This window comes from Phaethon lepturus, unplaced genomic scaffold (genome assembly GCF_000687285.1).
Source record: "Phaethon lepturus isolate BGI_N335 unplaced genomic scaffold, ASM68728v1 scaffold30160, whole genome shotgun sequence".
NCBI lineage: Eukaryota > Metazoa > Chordata > Aves > Phaethontiformes > Phaethontidae > Phaethon > Phaethon lepturus.
The window spans coordinates 5,065-19,136 of NW_010510266.1; the positions used below are offsets into that span (position 1 = coordinate 5,065).

The 14,072-nt window shown below is 39.4% G+C and overlaps 1 protein-coding gene across 1 annotated transcript; it reads right to left on the reverse strand.

Annotated features, from left to right (window-relative positions):
• Positions 1–6,297: 6,297 nt before the first annotated feature.
• PSMG1 (proteasome (prosome, macropain) assembly chaperone 1) lies at positions 6,298–13,989 on the reverse strand (the record flags this gene model as incomplete). The annotated part of the gene is made up of 6 exons (XM_010296440.1): positions 6,298–6,491; positions 7,525–7,661; positions 8,586–8,784; positions 11,270–11,332; positions 11,704–11,855; positions 13,880–13,989. Coding segments are annotated over 6 exons (736 nt in total), but the record flags the coding sequence as incomplete, so codon positions are not given.
• Positions 13,990–14,072: the final 83 nt, after the last annotated feature.

The following is a 14,072-nucleotide window of genomic DNA, read 5'->3' on the forward strand; positions in this document are numbered from 1 at the left end:
TCACCTCGAGAAGCACCCTACAGCACCAGCTGAGCGCCTGGGGTCCAAGATCTCGGCTAGCACATCTGCCGTTTCACTTCCCAAGAGCCAGCGTATGTCTTTGTGCTTCCAGGCGACGTCTGCAAAGGCAACGACCCACGGTCGGGAAGGGGAACAGCACACGTGCGAAGGGGAGCTGGGAGGATACGTGGTGATGGGGGAGCCTCTCGCTGCGGGCCCACCTGCTGTGAGCCATCCTGTTCATAAATGTTTTATTTTCCAGCATACATAATTTTGAGCACGTTCAGGATAACCACATCAAGTCCAAGAGTCTTACTGCTTTAAGTAGAATAACATCAGACACAGCTGAGCCTGAATCAGAACAGAGTCAAAAACCATCTCAGAACACAGCCGACAAGAAATTTGATCTCCAGTATTGACTTGGGGAAATATTTGTCCAGATTTTTTTTTTCTTAAAGACAATTATTAAATTAATTGAAAAAGCTACTGAAAAACGACAATTTGCACGAGCCTTAGAAAGCACCATCGCCAGGAATGAGCACCACAGACCAAACCAGACCGCAGTCTTGATGATCTGACCTCTCAGTCACCTCCATATTGGGATACTCAGAAAAGCAAATAATAGGTTCATTGTCCAGTAGGACACAAAACAGAGCATTCGCAGTCAGAGCCAACAAAGTCTTCAATGAAAATTTTGCTAGACACACCTGCACCATCCAGAATTTCTTTACTTGCCAGACAGGTTGTCAGCTGGGAACTGTGGGAATTCATATTTGCTTTTTACTCATAAGATCTATGCAACAAGCCTTGTAGGAGACAAAGTTCACCGTCATAAAGACAGAACAGGTGCTTGCCACAACACCGATGTATAAAAACCACACAGATCGAATTATTTTTTGTTAAGAAAAACTACTAAATTTCAGTGGTTGTTAAAAGTAAATATTTCTCACATACACTCTCATGCAGCTCCTCGAGAAGTGAAAGAACATAAAAAAGCAAAACCAATAAGGGCAGGTGCTGAATCGCCTTTTCCGCTGAATCCACTGGTGCGGAGCATCCCCTCACACAAGGCGCTACAAGGCTGTTGCAAATGTGCTTGCTTCCAGACACCTGGAAAAAAAAAACCCAAACAACCTGACAGAGCTACTTGGGCACTCTTAACTCTGGTTTCAGGGTGAAGAGTTTTGCATCAGCGCTAAGTAATGAACTCAAGAACTGCTTGTTTTTGACAGCATCTGCAGGGTTTCTTGCAAGTGTTCTCCAGGGTTTAAGGGTGGAAATAGCCAGGCAGCGTATTTTGTACTTGTTTGCTGTGCTTATTTTGCACAAAAAAATACCTTTGTCAATCCAATGTGGAAAAGAGTTAAGCGGAGCAGCGCAAAGGCATTCTTTGTGACCTGCAAGGATGTTACTTGAAGCCAGCAGGGAACAGCAAACCCACCTTACACCCTACTTTTATTTCACAACCACCATCTTGAACCCTAATTTTAAAGGATGATCAGCACTAAGGTTTTTTTTCTGCTGTGCTCTCACCTCTTCCATACTGGCTGCCTCTGTTGTCATACAACCTCCCAGCTGCAACCTTTCTACCCAACAGGTTTAACTCTTCTTTTTAAGCAAGGTTGTGTGTTCACCATTCATCTGTTCAGCAATCAGACTGTCTGATTGCCTTTAGCAGTCGTGACTCTATTACATTCATTCCCCCTTTTGTTAGAAGCAGCAGATTGGCTTTAAAGTCTATAGAGCTGATGGAAAAAAAAGACAGCTTTTGTCTCCCTTCATGAAAAGGGATCCAAGTCCAAATCGGACCTAGCAGAAGAATTCAAGTATCAATCCCAAACATAAGCAATACAGTGGGTTTAGAGTATGAAAGCACACTGTAATCCTCTGATTAAAACACAGGGGAAGAACCCATGGTCTTTTCAGTAAACGCTTATGTTAAGAAACTGCCTTCTGAAGGTACATCACCATCCTTAAAAACATTTTCTGCTTTAAAGCAACTACCCAGGCAAGTACCTAACATCCCATACAAAGAACACTTAAACATTTGGTTGTACAATTGTTTCAAAGTGAAAAACTTGAGACCATAGCCTGCCTTTAACTTTCTTTCATGTGCATACTGTTGGGGGTCTGCAGTGAGGGAAGAACACCAAAGACATCTCAGGACACCTTACTATCGAAGTTAAACAAGTGCTTTGTGTTTTTATCCCTGCAAGTTAATGATTTCCCACAGTATTTATTGTACGGAATTCTCAAGTAGTTTTCCTCATAAACTATTCCAGAATATCTATCAATGGCATCTGAGTGTTTCCTAAAAAGTAAGAAAGTCTTACCTCAAAGCTCTGATCTTATTTGGCTAGATAGAGGTGCCCATTAATGCTGGCTGCCATTATATGCAGCAGCCGTCAAAAATTTTAGTTTAAAATATTTAAATGAAAAAAATGCAGCTCTGATTGCACTGAAAAATTTAATGAATCTCTGCTACTTCCATTCTTAGCTCATTTAGATTTTTCAATGTTTTCGACACAGAACATTTTAAAAAATCAGAAACATCTGAGGTTGAACAAAAGGCTTGCCTTTTTAAAAAAACTTGTTAATTACTTGCACTGTAATAATTCTATGTCTACTTTCAGCACCCTGATCCAGCTTTGCTCTTACAGCTCATCTTGTGAGTGCTCAACGTGTCAGCAAGTCAGGTCTTAGGTACCTCAGCTTGTTCACCCACAAAACACATAGGTACCGGCTACATGTCAAATAGTCGTTTACAAAGCCTTATGAAAAAAACTCTTGCCTGAAGTTGAGGCAGAAACAAATTCCTCCTCTTTGCTCCTTTACTCACTTGCCTCAGTTACCACAGCCTCCAACATAGAAAAGAAATGAAACCAGCAATCTCATCCTGAGCTCCCCCCTCTCCACGCTGTCACAACTGAGCACTGCCGTTTGACAGGGCAGCTTTATCTGGGAAAAAGCACCTAACACTGTAATTAAAGACGGAAATGTCTTCAGGCATTGGGTGGGGACTGAATTCAAGTTTGCAGGGCAAACTTCCAGGATTTTCCTAAATTTTGCCTGCTTGACTTCCCAAATGTTTTAATAATTTTTGGCACAGAAGTTGTAAAACTACATGTCGTAAGTGAGATTCTTCCTCTGAGGCTTTGGCAACAAAGCACGTTTGCAGGATGGAGCTTAAGACAGTTGCTGCCAGTATGAGAAGGCTGGAGTCTAGAAGATTTAGGTTACTGCATGGCTACAGCAAGTAAGGTGAGACGTTCACATAGGAGAGAGGAAAGAGACGTGCAACCACGCATTGGCTTTGAGGATGGCTTGACGAAAGAACAAAGCTCTTTTCTACCTCACCTCTGTCGTGCAGGGGGAACAGACAGGCGCATCAACAAGGTTCAGGGAGCACGTTACTGCAGGGGAGGCAGGCAGTCACTGAAAACAACCTTCGGGGCGTGTGCTCCAACATCCACCGCCGCCATGCTACAAAGGCTCAGGCTCCGACAGGAACATTCGGGCTCATGTTTTGGGTGCAGTACCAGCGCTCCTGCTTGACAGCACACAGGAAGAAGAACTGGTACATCATGTCAAATAAAGAGGAACATAATGGGATACAGAAGATTTTCAAAGGACTGCAAGAATTTTATTACTGGAGAGTCATTGCCCTGTATGTGACAACAACCGTAGGGAGAGCGAAAGCAGAATAGCAGGTGTATTGCCGTTCTGGGCATTCAGACGTGGAGGTTTTAACAAACTCAAGTAAAAGCCAGATTTCTGGCTTGCACATTACCTTCTGACTATGTCTTAGTCCTGTACTCATACACCTATGATCTGAACTGCACAGATACCAATATCTTACAAGCTAAAAGCTAAGGAGCCTCATAAAAAAACACTGTGATTCCAGACTTAAGGATTAGGTCAGGCACATCACCTTTTAAGTCAGAGTCTTTGAGGAAAGAGAGAACACGTCTGCCTACCAAATATATTCTGCAGCATGATAAAGCAAATCAGACTTGAGAAGAGGCTGTATCCTTGGTTTGAAAGACAATATTCTTCAGCAGAAGACAGTTTGGTGTTACCTGAAAAAAAATATGGGTAGCAAGTGGCTTAGATGATGCGAAAATTGGAAAAAGAAAACTCTTTCAGTCTTAATAGTTTACTTTACCTGGTTTCATTATTTGCATTTAGCCCAATACCTTAAGGAAACAAGTCTTACACAATCACCCTTCAGACACGCAGGCAAGAATGCACTTCTTCCCCCAAAGCTTTTAAAGCCATTTGACACGAGTTTTAGGTAAAAACCAGCAGCTGTTAGAAACAAAGAAAACCTTATTGCAGGCTCTTACTAGATACTGGAGAGCACAGAAAAAACCCAACAACTTAGCAATATTCAAATATGAAAAAATACTCAGCCAGCGCTCACATCTTATGAGATACTCAGGCATCATTAGTTCTGATGCTTCCAGAACTACTTGTTTCAAGGGGAGCTACTTCAAATTGGGGAAACAGATAGAAAGAATTTTAAATTAAAATATCTTCTTTCACTTCCCTATAGTACTTACTGTGTACTGGAAAAGGTTGACATTTCAAATTTATACAGCACAACCCAGCTGACAGTGATGAGGGCAAGTCTTACTGACTACACGGTGTGTATATGCCTTGACCTGTATAGTTTCACGCCGGAGAGAATGACTACTGCACAAAGCTTGACTTCATCTGTAATGTGGATCACAGCAATATACCTGCATACACAGGGGAAACCCACTCGCTCAATAATATCCAACAGAAAAAGCACCACATCCTACGTAAGCAGTTCCAGCTACGGAGAGCTGTCACACCCTTCGAAGCACAAATAATTAGCCTTTGGAGCATTCTGCCAATACACCGGTTTTCAGGCTTTCTAATTTTGTCTTCCAAATTGCTAGAGTGTTTTGTTTGCCACTTTTCTTCAAGGTGTTAAAGAGTATTCTCACATCTCAGCATAAACCCAGGTAGTAAACACTGAATCATACTTCAATGGATAACTGTTTTGAAACACTGCAAACTGCATGGGTGACAAAACCAAAACTAGAAGTATATTTACAGTTCCTGTAAGAGCCCACATACTTATTATTAAAATATATTTCTTGTTATGTACTTATATTATGAATCAAACATGTTGAGTATGCAAGTAAGAAAATGGTGCAGCCAATGTGCCACTCTTTCAGAGCAACAGAATTCTCAGCTCTGATCACACATACAAACAGGTTTTATAATTAAAATGTTGTGCAGAAATGGAAAAAAACAAACAAAACAGAAGGAACCATACCCTGCACATCATGCTTCAGTTTGTTCCAAAATACAGTACCACTTAAAGCAACACTTGCTTGCTTATCTGTGATGATATTAACATAAATTTAAATCGATGTCTTAACTAATACGCAACTTAATAACCACATCAAGAATATTCTACTACCGTTGAAACTGCGATACAGCGTGCAGTTAAAAATCTCCAAAACCAGAACTTGTAGCGGGCCCGCTGAAGCCAAGAGTTACTTGCTTCAGTGGATGTTGACTAAGCCAATCCACTTTCAAACCTGAAGGGATGACAGCTCTGGTAAAGGAACAGACTGTTCAAAAATGTCCACTGGGCAGCCAGTGTAAGTCGAAGTTAAACTCAGAGGGAACTTTGAACCTGTTATCCTTGTGTTCCAAAAGGATAAGTGTTCTGTTTTTCACTTTCATTTAAGGTGTTTCAGTGTAAACCCAGGTAGTAAAAACATGCAGTTCAAAATAGCTCCACACTCCTGCCTCCTACTAATTCGTAAAGCAAGCTTTTTTTCCACTAGCAAGTCTTTTAAAGGTATTGACCATGATTTACTTGCTGTAGTTTGTATCTCCACATACATGAAAAAATGTATGTGCACACATACATATAGATGTACCACTCATACATACACACACACAAAATTATGTATATTTATGTATGTAACAAGATATGGAGCATATTTTCTCCATCACAGACAAATCTTTAAAGAGGACTGAATATTAGGAAAACTTTTGTGTCTCAAAATAAACTAAAAAATAGGCGTTCTCATTAGATATAGACAGAATTTCTTAACCGCATTTCCTCTTTTACATATAAAAGGTATATATTTAGGTAAGATGATCTCTTCAGATCAGCAGGAGGAAAAGTAGTTTTTTTCAGGATATTAAAGATATCTTTCTTAACATCGCTCCAGAAGAAATCCTCCCAAGCCATGCAGAAGAAATATATGTGTTTGTAGCGATGAATTTGAAAGTAACAAAAATGAGTGCAGAAACAAAAATCTCCTGGAATTTATTCCACTTTTAAGGAAACAACAACAATTCCAAAACGTCCTTTACAGAAGAAACTGGAGTTTACGAAAGTGCAGTCTGCATCATAAATGTCCTCATTAGATATAGATATTATTGTGAGTTTCATTGGTTGTCAGTAGCTTCTTCAAAATCTTTGTGCTCTCAGACACATCCTAGGAAAAGGAAGAGATGATCAGCATTAGCTACATTGCTGGTAACAAAACAAAAAAGCCTGGCTGTCCTCTATTCCAATTTTTATTATTCTGAATATCAGCTTGATCAAAATGTCAGCTGTGAGCAAAACTCAGGTGTTCTGAATGAAGGTATCCAGAGATTTGCTAAAAGGTTCCAAATGAACTTGCACTTCAACCACAGAATGGAATTTGTTAATTTGCATTCCTCCTCGCTTGCATATGAGAGGAAAAGCCTGCATATTTGCTGCTGTTTTCCTTCAGAGTTTAAACATTTACATACTAATCTGTTAGACTTATTTAGCAGACCAGTATAAGCTGTAATGAAAACTAACTCACAATTCCCACATTTAAAGCTGAAATAAATACTTTAGTACACACAAACCTCTTCTGTCATTTAAACGTAGTTCAGCTGGCAAAACTGAGAGTGTTTTGAACCAACTATACTTCAATTAAAAACATTTCATAAAGAAGCAAAACATTCACTTCAGTAGCTATAATGCCATGATTTCAGAGCTGCTCGATTAGTGCAAAACTGTTAAGAATCATCTTTAGAAATTCAGTCACTTAATTCCAGAAAGAATTTATAGGTCAAAATAAATTTCTTAAGAAGCTTGCATGTATTGCACAACACAGGCAGATACAGCTTGCATATGCATGTAGAATGTTAAAAAAACCCCAAATGTTTCAACACAAGACATCTCTGAAGAGAACTGCAGCTTAAATAATCACAAGAAATTACTCCCTCCTATACTAATACCACAACAAGAGCCTGAAAAGTCAAAATGAAGTTTTGAGGGAAGCTGTAGATTCATTATTTCTAAGCAACTTATAAACAGACGTAAATAGTTACAGCAGGTACTACAACAGAAATCATTGTCCTCTGCCAATAAAGCCTGTACATTTCTGTACATTACATACATTCCACCTTTTCAGGTGGAATCCTCAAAGATGCAATGAAAGACAGACCAAAATAGCCCAAAGCTCCTGTTAAGCTTTAAATATGAAATTTTACCTTGACTAAACTCTTCAGGATTTTAGAAGAAAGCAGAGGCTTGAACGCTTCAATTGTAACCGTATCCAGTTTGATGACATCAGTGTAGCACTGATATAACACTGCAGGAATCTGCCATACTTGACAGTAACTCAAAACTAAATACAAGTCAAAAGAAAATGTGTGTTACATTCAGCAGGGAACGAATCTCAGTTCTGTGTATAAAATCATGTTTCTTCTGTCCAGAACTTCAAAAGCATAAGTTTATATAAAACTACTCAGGATCCTGACTGCTAGACCAGCCTTTCCTCATTCCTCAGGTACAAGAAAATTAAATACCAAAAATTAGTCAAATGCAGTTGGTATTTCTTCCTGGCAAATACCTTAACTGGAAACTGTATATTATTGGTAAACAAAAATAATATGAGCCTCTGTAAAAAACCCCCAATAAACAAAAAAACCCCACAGGGACCCCCAAAACAACCAAACATAAAAACTCAAAACAAAGTACAAACAAGATAAACTTTTTCTAGAAAAATCATCCACTTTTAGCTCCTGCCAGACAACATTTTCCTCATGATGCTACCATTAGTTTGGTATTCTGTAATGAAAAGCCTCGGGTTTTTATTACATTACATAATAAAAGTCAATCTAACTTCTACATGAGGTTGATCAGTAGCGCTATGAAACTTCCTTTACCTGTAATATGGAGAAATGACTTTATGAGCCTCAGTTTGGATGCTCAGATGAAAATAACTCTTAATACAACAGAGTTAGCATATAGGTAAAACACCCCAGAACACCCAATATACAACACACTTTGTGAGGCTATACTGAGGAATTTGCTAGTACTAATGTCCCGCACATCAGGGGTAAAAGGATTTGTGGGTAGTTTTGAAATTTGTCCGTATTTCGCAAGGCAATATGTAAGATGTCAAAGTGTTAGGAATTCATTTTCAAAAAGCTAACTTCTTCGCCAGTGCACACAATTAAATAAAAATTCTAATTGCAATGGGATGCTCCTCAAAATAAATTTTGTGTTGCCACCAGCGGCCTTGTAAATAATTGGAATTGCAAAATACCAGCAGCAGGAAGATCTCGAACAATGTTAGGTTGTTCCAGCAGTGGGCAGCAGACCTGCTCTTTGAATTCTTTCGTCTTCAAGGCTTTCAGAAATGGAGATGGAAGTGTTAAAGTGGATTCCTGAGTTTTATAATCAGCTACAGGACACGTTGAAAGAATGGTTACTTGCAAGCCTTGCTTCTGCATACAGCCAAAAACCTGAAATAAAGATGTTAATACATAAGGAAAATTAATCTTCTCACAATAACAGCGTAAAACCACAGATTTCAATTTCAGTGCAGATGACAAATGACAGTTTAATTCAGGTTTACAGGACTAACTGAAATTTGAATCACAACCTTCAGGTAGAAATTTCACATGCATTGCTCTTGGGCTGGAGATATTAAAAAAAACACCAAAAGAAGAGCTAACATATTTACCAAGTCTATTGATTTTCTTGAGAGGCTTTAGGTTTTCAGCACTTTCTGTTCACCTGCAAGTGTATTAAGACTTACTATTTTACTAATGGTGACTGTAGAAAGAAGAAGGACTCCAAATAAAACCAGGCTGCTTATCACAGGAAGGCAGCTTGCTACGCTGCAAGACGTTTGAAATTGAAATCATGCTCCCCAGATGCTCTACAGTACTTAAAGAGAGTCTTCATTTTAAATACTCAGATTTTATTTGTTGTATTCAAGCTGAATTGAGAACCTTAATTTTTCCACAGTTTTCCTCAAATTCAAAGAAACAAGTTTCAAAAACATTGTACAAAATATACTTTTGGATCTATTGCATGCCGCCACAAAACACCAACATGCTGCACGGCCTTCCATTGTTTCTAAAGAATTTATGTCAAAATGAGGAGAAGCATGATAAACCTGCACCCTCCCTTTGCACTGTCCTCTTCAGATTTATGATCAATAAGGAAATAGGGAATTTGGTAAACATTACAGAAACTCGCCTGTTTCTGTATATGGTACCAATCTCAGAAGGAAACCTGACTGTTCCCTCATATCAGCGTGTTACCACCGTAATACAAAACTGACATAACTTTTCAGAAGCACACATATTTTCAATTTACAGTATATTTACTTTGTTGGAAATGCCGGCTGGTGTGCATTACTGTGAAACTTTAGTCTGTATGTTCTCATCTTGTCAGCAATCACTTACTGAGAAAACACATACAGAAGTAAAAATCTGACTCATGGGAGACTGCAAAGATACTCAGTGAATCAGAATTTATGAAGCATACAGAACAGGTCTGTAACTCACACTAAAAGCAGAAGATTACCAGCACATCATTTCTGCTGTACATTTAAAAATACCAATAACCATGAAGTCTAAAAATACTCAAGAACGCTGACTTGGTTAAACTGTACACTCCTACTGTTCATGAACACCCGCACTGAAAATAACACGTGCACAAGCAGCTGGAAAAACACAAATAGAGAAGACAGCAAAACCACACCCATCTTGCTTTTGTAATCCCAGTTTAAACGACGTCCAAGAATGCATGGAATACAGCAAAACCATAATGCTTTAGGTCTTAGGGTTTCTAAGCTTTGAAGTGAACCATTACCCCCCACCAAAATGAATTAAACTCTTCAACAAGCCATGAAACTACTAAAGGCTAGTTTTCCACAAACTTGGGTCTGAAATCCCTGTATCAGTCTGTGAAGTTACCCCGGTTTTCCACCCTCCTTCCCTTCCTGTAATCTCTCTGGCTCCCTCACACTGAGATGCTCGTATAGTTCTCCCTCACAACCAAGCAACCCTTTCTCATGCAGTACCTGGGCCAGCTGGCAGGCTAGACTGAGCAGGTATCACTCAGCCCAGGCTGAGGACTTGCTCTCAGCAGACACACTGCTTTTTATCTCACTCCTTGGATCTCTAGCCACAGCCTTACACAACTTCAGCGTAACATAATAGCTTTAGAATCTCTGCTTGTTCATCAGATTGGTAGAGATTTAAAGGAAGGCAGGTTAGCAGACAGATAGCAAGACAAAATAAGCCATACTTCCTCGACGCTAAGCAGTGACACAAATCCATAAAGAAAATCAAGAGCCAGAATACCCTCCTCACAGTTTTATCTTATTAAAATCAACATTCTGATATTTGTAGGGACCTGAATGACCCAGCAGCATTCATGTACCTGAACGATGCTCGGTTAAAGCACCTAGCATACTACCTCTATGAACAAATGGGACAGACACTGCTTTGGAGGCACCTTCCTTTAGAGTTCCTCCTTGTGAAAGGAACAGAACACACCCATTAGTAAAGGTACTACGGGTTTCATAACAGGTTTGTCTGGTGATACAACCATACAAATGCAGTTATGCTGTTATTTTTAAGGAAGGATTCTCCCAGAGCTGAAATAAGCCATAGAAAATTTAAGTGAAAGAGGAAAATGGTTTGGAAAGCAGTTAAGGGCAATAAAACAGAAACTGTCCAAAAGAGGTAATTACACGAAGTTGGTAAGTTGCAGCAGATACAACTGGCAGCATCTAGAAAGGAATTTCAACAGAATCTGCAGATAGTAAATTTGTTCATTTGTTGCATAATTCAGAAAAGAAAGCCACAGGGGAAACAGCTATTTACAATGCTGTCATGTTTACAGTATCAGAGAGGAAGAGGCACTTGCACTAAGTTGAAGATCCCCACCCCTATGATTTCATTGTTCAGTTTGTTGTCTTGCCAGTTTTACCTTGTCAAGCCACTGGAACTGTTGATCCTCAGCAACGTAACAACTACACTGGCACAACAAAACCTAAAAAAAAAAAGATTGTGTAAGCAAGTGGTTTAAAGAGCACAACAGCTCATAATCATGTGTAAAGATGACGTGACTGCAACCAACAATTTGTTCAGTTTTCTTGGGCTTCTGCAGCTGTATTTCAATAAGAATTTTTCTTTCCCAGCTGAGGTGAAACAAGCAGGCTGTTATACATCATCTTTGTACTGAACTTCACATGCCAGAACTTCAACTAGTTTTAGTAACAACCCTTCAGATTTTTTGAGATTAATCCAGAATACTGCAGCCTTAATGCTTTGTTTGCCCTAGGCAGGGTAGGGGGTGGATGAAGGTTGCTCTCTTTTTCAGAAAAGCTAAAATATAGAGGAATTCGCGCATAAGTCACTTACTGTGGGATCTGATATTAATCGGTAGAACAAACAGAAAGAATCTGTTGGGAGGACATTTGTTGTGTTGGATGTTCGACACCACTCATTCCACAGCTTCACAACTCCAACTACTTCCCAACAAACAGAATCCAGAATAAAAGAAGACAGGAAAGCTGAAAAAAACAATCAATACTGTTAATTTATAAATAATATAATCACTGTGAGAGGAGGGGTTAAGGGAATCTTAGCAGTTAAGTAGTAGATAAGGTTTGAAATCTTGTTAGCTATTGCGTAAAGTAACTAAAGCAGGAGATATGTAGTTCCTTACAAAGACAGTTCCTGATAAACTGACAGGAGTGAGAACACTTGTAGCTCCTCACAAGGACGGTCCCTGATAAGAACCAGGAGAGTGCCTCAAGAACCGGCTGAAACTGACCTTGTGGTTTGGACGAAAACCAAAGAACAATTGAGTCTGCGTAAGAACAAGGGGTTACTAGTGGTGACGAAGAGGAGCCACGGACCTTCATCCTCACGACCCTCAGCGACCACCACCAGAAGGCACTGCGCAAGCGCAGATGGGAGGAATTCATGGAAATAACGTCTGGGAACTCATTTCAATACGAAGCGGGAACAGATCATGCATATGTATAGGCATATTGCGAAACTTTATGTATATGCAACACTTTGCTGTATATATTTGAAGTAAGTGCCGCGTTGGGGCGCGCACGGTTTTTGGTGAGACTACCCCCCCGTGCTGCCCAGCGCTGAATAAACATACCTACTTTACAATCTTACAGATTGTGGAGTCTGTTTTCCGCACGTCAACTGTTCTACAAATAAATACCCAAACTGAATTAATTATTTCTTTGAAATCCCAAGTTAAAAAAAAAATGTAGTAACTTATTTTTATCAACATACATTTATTGACCAAACCTGGCAAAAAACCAAGAATGTCAGTAACCTCACCACATCAAGACTCTAAAAGACAAAGAGCAGTTCTACATATAGACATCCCTAACATGAAAAACATGTATTATTAGGAATTATACCATTACGGTCAACTTTGAATCCTTTAGCATACACTAAGGATGTAAATATTAAGTCTCTAACACTTCTTGACATACCAAACATAACATTTTCTAAACATAAATACAATTCAAATATAAAATTTCTAAAACAATAAATAAGTAAATAAATAAAAAAATGACTGAACCAGCAAGGCAGAACAATTACACTGGCTCAAGAGGAAGCAGAGACAAGAGTATGCATGACTTAGTCGCAAAAAAAGATCCTAAATCAAATGTTCATACATAAATTCCTGTCAAGAGTTACTGTTAAACAGCAGACAGATCTAAAGTATCTGTAACTATTTTCCAAGGAAAAACCTGAACAAAGAAAAATTTAGCAAAGTTAACTTAAATATCATCTAAATGTCATCATTTAGATGTGACCTAAACATAAGAAAAACTTAAAACTTCTCTATATTCCCAGGGAAAGACCTATTAAACAACTCAAGAACTTGGTAAGTGTGTGTGGGAAGGGGAGAGGGTGTTTCAAGACTCTAGGCCTAACAAATAAATAACCACCAAACAAAAAGAGAGCATTTTCAACAAGTGGGGAATTAGAATGTGAAAAGGGACAGACTGATGAAGAAAACATTTAAACAAACAACAACAAAATCACCGTTCATTAGAAATTAATGCAATTACAGCTTATTGATCCATAATTTTACGTCTCTGACAGATCCCTATTTCAAAACACCTGACTGCACTTGCTATTATTAGAAGGAAACTTTTGCCAATTAACAAGCAATCCAGGAGAGTTAGATAAAGGAAAAGGGGGGTTGTCCCAACTAAAACCTCAAACCAAAACATACTACGCTTCTGCCCTTCAATCGAAAACATGTAATTTTACCATGACCTGACAGAAGGAATAAGCAGCTGTAACAAGAACTACGTTTTATATGTACAGAGTAACTTCGGTTTCCTCTGGACAGCTCAGCTGTCCCTAAATGCAGTACTAGACACCCTGAAGGGCCATTCTTACAGCAGGGACCAACGTTAAAACAGAGTATGGCAAAGGGAGTGTGCTGGCACGCTTACGTTTTCTTCCAAACTCCTGCTTTCTCAAATTTAGCTAACAGCAAGCAAACAACAGCATTTTAGAGTCTCAGACGGTTTGTTTTTGCAGCACCTACCTGCAGCGTTATGTCCTATCGCTACTATAAATTTAGAGCACACGAACAGCTCGTCGGCAAAGCTTTCCGCAGACGCGCCCGACTTCAAGGTCCAGAGAACGTCGATCTCCCTGGCAAAAGAGGCGGAGGAGAGAGAAGTGGAGCAGCGCGGCCCAGGCCCCGACTCGGCCGCCCCTGGGGCTCCGTCGCGCGG